Source organism: Sinocyclocheilus rhinocerous, unplaced genomic scaffold (genome assembly GCF_001515625.1).
Source record: "Sinocyclocheilus rhinocerous isolate Xijiao unplaced genomic scaffold, SAMN03320098_v1.1 scaffold3526, whole genome shotgun sequence".
Lineage (NCBI taxonomy): Eukaryota > Metazoa > Chordata > Actinopteri > Cypriniformes > Cyprinidae > Sinocyclocheilus > Sinocyclocheilus rhinocerous.
In genome coordinates this window covers 162,450-169,325 of record NW_015653006.1, presented here as the reverse complement: position 1 = coordinate 169,325, position 6,876 = coordinate 162,450, and the positions used below count along the sequence as shown (strand labels likewise).

The 6,876-nt window shown below is 36.3% G+C and overlaps 1 protein-coding gene across 3 annotated transcripts in view; it reads left to right on the top strand.

Annotated features, from left to right (window-relative positions):
- Positions 1 to 6,876, top strand: part of LOC107715486 (inactive rhomboid protein 2) — a 73,588-nt gene that overhangs the window by 61,277 nt on the left and 5,435 nt on the right. For all 3 annotated transcript variants that reach the window (XM_016521639.1, XM_016521638.1, XM_016521640.1), the window contains 4 exons: positions 1,715 to 1,809; positions 2,277 to 2,352; positions 2,508 to 2,608; positions 2,767 to 2,920. In XM_016521639.1, coding sequence (XP_016377125.1) covers positions 1,715 to 1,809; positions 2,277 to 2,352; positions 2,508 to 2,608; positions 2,767 to 2,920 — 426 coding nt within the window. The remainder of the gene's footprint in view (positions 1 to 1,714; positions 1,810 to 2,276; positions 2,353 to 2,507; positions 2,609 to 2,766; positions 2,921 to 6,876) is intronic.

Below are 6,876 nucleotides of genomic sequence, written 5' to 3'. Positions count from 1 at the left end.
GTTTCATCTTCGCTTTCTTCCCCTAAACTGTTAGCATCTTTTGATCATTTAGATGCTAACAACTGTTAGCATCTTTAGCATCCTTGTCTTCCAGACCAGCCCATACCACCCCTTCTGCCCCTTGGTTATCTGATGTTCTCCGCGAACATCGTTCTAAGCTCAGGGCTGCTGAAAGGGTGTGGTGTAAATCCAAAAATCCTACTGACCTTAATGTGTATCAGTACAGCAACCAGTCTGGTTTCAGAAGTGGACATTCAACCGAGACTGCCTTGCTCTCAGTTGTTGAAGCCCTAAGACTGGCAAGAGCGGATTCCAAATCTTCAATACTTATCTTGCTGGATCTGTCCGCTGCTTTTGACACAGTTAACCACCAGATCCTCCTGTCAACCGTATTGGCAAAGGGTATCTCAGGAACAGCACTCCAGTGGTTTGAGTCTTACCTATCAGATAGGTCCTTCAAAGTATCTTGGAGAATTGAGGTGTCCAAGTCGCAACATCTAACTACTGGTGTGCCTCAGGGCTCAGTTCTTGGACCACTTCTCTTCTCTGTCTACATGGCATCATTAGGTTCTGTCATTCAGAAACATGGCTTTTCATATCACTGTTATGCTGATGACACTCAACTCTACCTCTCCTTCCATCCTGATGATCCGACGATAGCTGCTCGCATCCAAGCTTGTCTAACAGACATTTCTTGCTGGATGAAGGACCATCACCTTCAACTCAACCTTGCCAAGACAGAACTGCTTGTGGTTCCAGCAAACCCATCGTTACATCACAATTTCACCGTCCAGTTAGGCACCTCAACCATAGCTCCTTCAAAAACAGCCAGAAACCTTGAAGTTATGATTGATGATCAGCTTACTTTCTCAGACCACATTGCTAAAACTGTCCGGTCCTGCAGATTTGCTTTATTCAACATCAAGAAGATCAGGCCCTTTCTTTCGGAACATGCTTCACAACTCCTTGTTCAAGCTCTTGTTCTGTCCAGGCTGGACTGTTGCAATGCTCTCTTGGCAGGTCTTCCAGCCAGTTCTATCAAACCTTTACAATTAATCAAGACCGCAGCAGCAAGATTAATTTTTAATGAGCCAAAAAGTGTGCACGTCACACCTCTGTTTATCAATTTGCACTGGCTACCAATATCTGCTTGCATAAAATTCAAGACATTAATGTTTGCCTAGAAAACCACCACTGGCTCTGCACCCCTTTACCTAAATTCATTACTTCAGACTTATGTGCCCTCTAGAAGCTTGCGTTCTGCAAGTGAACGGCGTATTATTGTGCCATCTCAAAGAGGCACAAAATTTTTTGTATTCTATCTGTTTTCTTTTCATTTATTATACAATTAACAAAAGCAAAAAAGACCTCTAACACTAGCTTGCTCTATTCTTTTTCTATTTTCTAGATGTTTTCTTTTTATTGATTATTTTATTTAAAGAAAAACCTTGCTATGTGTACTGCATTAAGCTAACTGAGACTTGTCATAGCACTTGTATATCATTGCTCTTTTGTTGATTTTGATTGCTTCCATTGTCCTCATTTGTAAGTCGCTTTGGATAAAAGTGTCTGCTAAATGACTAAATGTAAATAAAGTGAATAGAATAATTACCTCAATGATTAAGATTTAAATTCTATCAATAACTACTACCTTTTTGATATATATATATATACTTTTATGCCTTTATTATTGTTCCTCACACCACTATTGCAGATTTGTACATACCCTAAAACATGGAACCACACAGGATACAAACACATGGACTGCACACTAAGGGGCAGGCCGTGCTGTATTGGAACAAAAGGAAGGTAATGAACATTACCAAGAATTAAAAACAAGGTTTAAATGTTGTCTGTTTGCAGTAAACCTGTAAACACCATATGTTGACATATGTTTACAGTCAAAAGCCAGTTCCACCGTTTCTAGTTCTTAGTAATTGGCTTTAAATAAATAATAAAAAAAAAAAAAAATTTTAATTGAAATTTGTGCCAGGAACTGACTTAAATTTAAGTTCACTCAAAAGCTTGTCATCCACCATAACTATCAAAACATTTCAATACATGTGAACACAAATTCAATTTGAGAGCTGCGGTAGATGGGAAAGACTTTCAGCTAATTAAAAAAAACTGTTGTGAGAAAATTACAGAATTTAATTTTTTGGGTGAATTAGCATTTTAACAGAGTTGCATCCAGTTTCTCTTGATTTGACAGAAAAAAATTTTTTTAACTATAATTTTATGTAATTTAACTGTTATATTTTCATTTGTTTATAAAGATGTGAGATTACAACTTGGGAGTATTGCCACTTCATGCGTGGATATTTCCATGAGGAGGCCACACTGTGTTCACAGGTATCCATTCACATTAAAAACATATTTTTTTCAGGTCAGCCATCAAGGTCCAGACAACAGTTTGCCATTTTCTGCAGATAGATTTCTATGGACAGAATTAATGGCAAAAGTTTGAGTAAGGACATTTTTGTTGTCAAACATCTGTACCCTCACAGGTCCACTGCCTGAATGATGTGTGTGGCTTGCTACCATTCCTGAACCCCAATGTCCCAGATCAGTTCTATAGACTGTGGCTCTCCCTTTTTCTTCATGCTGGGTAAGGCTTAGGTCTTTATATATCCACTCTCTCTCCCACTCTTTCTCATATCTGTACCTGGAAGGGGAGGAATACTGAGACTATTACTAGATTTGACACTTAACACAAAAATGTTATTGACAATTTCTTTGACCCATGCTCATGTGATTGTTTTTCAGTTTACTGCATTGTCTGGTGTCTGTGATCTTCCAAATGACTATACTTAGAGACCTGGAGAAACTAGCAGGCTGGTTACGCATTTCCATCATCTACATTGTCAGTGGTATTACAGGAAACCTTGCCAGTGCCCTCTTCCTACCGTACAGAGCAGAGGTATGGCATAAGGCTACAGCACAGTTTAAACTTAAGCTAAAAGTTTGAATTGCATTGAAATGATCCCATGCCAACACATATTTCCCATTTAGTAATATTCCAGATTTAATACTATATAAGCTCAAAAACGTAACTGGCATTTCGACTTGTCTGACACTTGGTTAAAAAAAAAACAAAATATTTATACAATTGACACAACTGACACAATTGACACACTTTCAATAAAGGTCTTTGAAAATGCTTTAATAAAAATATTTCTGCTTCTACACTCTGTGACATGCATTACACCGTAGATTTCCCTTGTAAGTGCATTATTAAAATTTTCATTTTTGTTTGTTTTTAGCAATTGAGGGATGAGTCGAAACATAATGTCTATGGCAGTTGCCAGCCTGCTTAACTTGTATTGCACCCAGAACAACCCTTCACTTTCAGTATATGCATGTGAAAGTGAATAAGCATGCTCTCAAATCACAAGCATACACTGTATATAGTGTAATATAATATAAACTCCAAAGGGAAGTTAAGGAGTTACCTCATATTTAAATTGACTTATCTTTAAATTTCTTAAATTGTTGTCAAATGTTTCTTAATTTGTTTCTGTTATCTTCAAAACATGATGTACTTGTGTGCCATTAGGCAGAAAAGATTTGGCTGTTTATTTTACTTACTGTAAGGTAGTCAGTTATTTATTGATGGGGAAAAAAGAGAGAAGGAAAAATGGCCAAATGAGAAAGTGAGGAAGAGAGAAAGTGAGGAAAGAGGAATGTGCCCCCAATGAAACTTGCCAAGTACAGAAGCTTAATTCATTTACCCGAGAAGCTGTTTGGGATTACTGGGTGAAATAAATAACTATCTGGAGGGTAAAAGTTTCCCCAGTGGCCTATCTCGCTCAGCTTTCCTCTGTTACTGCCTTTTCTCTGCCTTTAATTGTTCCTTTTTGTCCTTATCTGGTAGACATTAACCCGATTTGTACAACATCATATGTAACCAAAAGCCACTTTTATTGCCCTTATTCAACCTCCTGTAACCTCAGTTCCCCTCCACAAATCTGTTAAAACTCAATCTCAATCCAGAGTTTATAGCAAAGGCATTCTGAAATACACACCAGCAATCACACCTTATGCAATTTCAATTCTAATATTATCACATTAATTATTTGTCCCTTGCTTGCTTGTTTCAGTCGTCTACATTTAAATTGGAATTGCAATCCAATCTTATTCCAAGTCAAGGTAATCAGCTTCCATAGATTAAATTCCTGGCGATAGGAAAAACAAAAACAAAGAACTCCAAATAATTGGAAACATTTGGTGGTTGCTAAATAACGTGAATCAGCATTCTTTTTTCAACATTAAGGTTTTAGATTAAAACAAATATATAATGGGAAGTGCACATTTTAGTTGCCGAAACAATTTCTTTCTTTTTCACGATTTGAATGGCAGTTCACATAAATAGCGCTGCTGTCACTGCTTGATGTGCCATTTCAACTACACTATTCCATATTTCTCAGGATGGAGAATATGAAAGCAAGGGATATATTGGAAGTCCAGAAATTCCACGAGCCAGGCAGGATATTCTCAAACATTTCTGTAGAAAATACAGAACACTATAGTCAATTCAATTAAAAAAATTACCAGAAAGAAGAAAACCCACTCTATATCTTCTGATGCCACCAACATTGTTGATAATAATGTAGTTTGCATTTTGAGGCTCAGTCACTATACTGTTTGATTTTACAGATTCATAAAGACTTATTAAAGGGGCTGTTATAAATTAGGTGTAAAAGTGTTACAGTGCCTCCTGACACATTTGTGTGCAAGGCGGTTACCACAAACTGCCTAAATGGCTTTTAACACGTTATCTACATCAAAGTGGGGTTGGCCCAGAGCTTGGGGATTCATGGTGATCCCAGTCCTGCTCTGTCTGTTATTTATTTATTTATTTATTTACCTAACATCATAATAGTGATATAGTGATGTGTTTTATAGTACTGATACTAGCAGAACTTATGGTTACAGGTCAAGTTTTAGCACTGCGTTTGACAGTTTTCTGTCTGTTTACCCCACACTTACCAAGACATCCTGAAGATGCCCAATATACTAAGTTTGTCACCTTCCATTCTGGCACTGCATGTTCTCTACCTGTCTCCGTGTCAGGTAGATCTGGTGATCGGTCTGTGTTATCTGCTTATTAGCCCTTGGCTAATCCAGGCTCTTATCTCCATTCTTATGTGCTGACGGAAAGTTGAAATGCACTTCTCTTGTCAGGGATGGATTAGTTATGTTTATGAGATGCTAAAAAGCACTGCTGAGCTTGCAGATCTAAAAAAAAAAAAAAAGCTCATACAGGAAGTGAGGTCACTGCAACAATTACCTTCAGCAAGATAATCGTTTGTGCTGAATATCATATACTATTCTATTTCTACAGTATATAAACAGCATTCTACACTTTATACAGTACATAGGAAATTTTTAATCATGGAATTCCTGAATGTCCTACAGTATTTGCAGTATAGTATACAAGTACATTACAATGTGTGTAATGCTCTATCCCAAAATACAATGCGCTCAACTCTTTCCAGTGGCAAGTGAACTGGATACTTCAGCTGTTTTTTTTTATGTCTCCTTTTTGTCTCATTATCTAATTACCCATTTTGGTTAGTTGCACTGTATCTTTCAATATTTTGATTCATTTTACGTTTCTTGATATAACTTCTTTCCATTGTTCCCATTTAAATTGTCAAGCCTGTTCTGACAAAGATTAGTTATGATTTGTAAATCGCTATAGTAATTTGCCATACTAGATAAAATAGCATCACAACAATATTTTTTGAACTTATATAGTATAATTAAAGTAGCTTGAATGCTGAGCTTATTTGATCAAAATTACTGTAACAAAAAAAAAACACTAAACATCTTACACATCTACATAAATGCTCTTTTTAGTCTTCTGACTCAAAAGAATAGAACATGTCACATTTATGAAGTGATTTGTTGTGGTTGACCTGTCCTGTCTACACCTATTCTGCTCAATACTTTTACTTTAGAGAAGTGCATTCATCTGATCTGTTTGAACACTCCAGTTAAACACATTTTCACCATACTAACCTGAAGTTGCTAAAAGTAGTAATTTAGTAATGATCATCCAATCAGAATCATTATCAGGGTGTCTGTAATCACTTTGGGTCTTTTTAAATGGTTTGACATTAAAAAGCAGTTAATAAATATCACAGTAACTGAATACCCTTTTCTATATATTCCGTTGAATTAGATTTCTTTGGATGTTGAAGTATTTCAAAATTCATAACACTTGTAAACCAAGACCATGGTGCAGCATATTTATTAGTAGCTAGGTTATGTAGCAACTGAAATTGTCATTGACATTATTGTTCAGCAACATAGTTTTTATTGAAAATAGATTTTAAAACTCATGTAGATCTTTAATCACTATACCTTTTGTTGTATTTTAACTTCCTTTTGTTATATCTTAACTTCCTCACCGTGAAAATAGCCATGGAAATCAAACAGACAAATAGATCCCCCAGGCGAGCAACGGCTCAGCACTCCTGTTTTGAGATATCTCACTTTCCGTGTCTATATTTATATACAACATTAAAACAGGTTACATTTACATTTAGTAATTTTGCAGACGCTTTTATCCAAAGCGACTTACAATTGGGGAATACATAAAGCGATTCTTCTTAAAGAGGCAAACAGACACAGGAAGTGCTTGTAAAACCAAGTTCTAGGCATTGTTCAAATAATTACAAGCTAGAAAGGGAAGGAATAAATAAAGAGAAAGACAAAGTGCCTTTTTAATTTTTTTATTTAGAATGAAGTCAAGTAGCGTTTAAAGAGATGAGTTTTCAGCTGTCGCTTGAAAATTGTCAGGGATTCAGCATTCCGGATAGGAGTGGGAAGATCATTCCACCAGCCAGGAATGGTGAACGAGAATGTTCT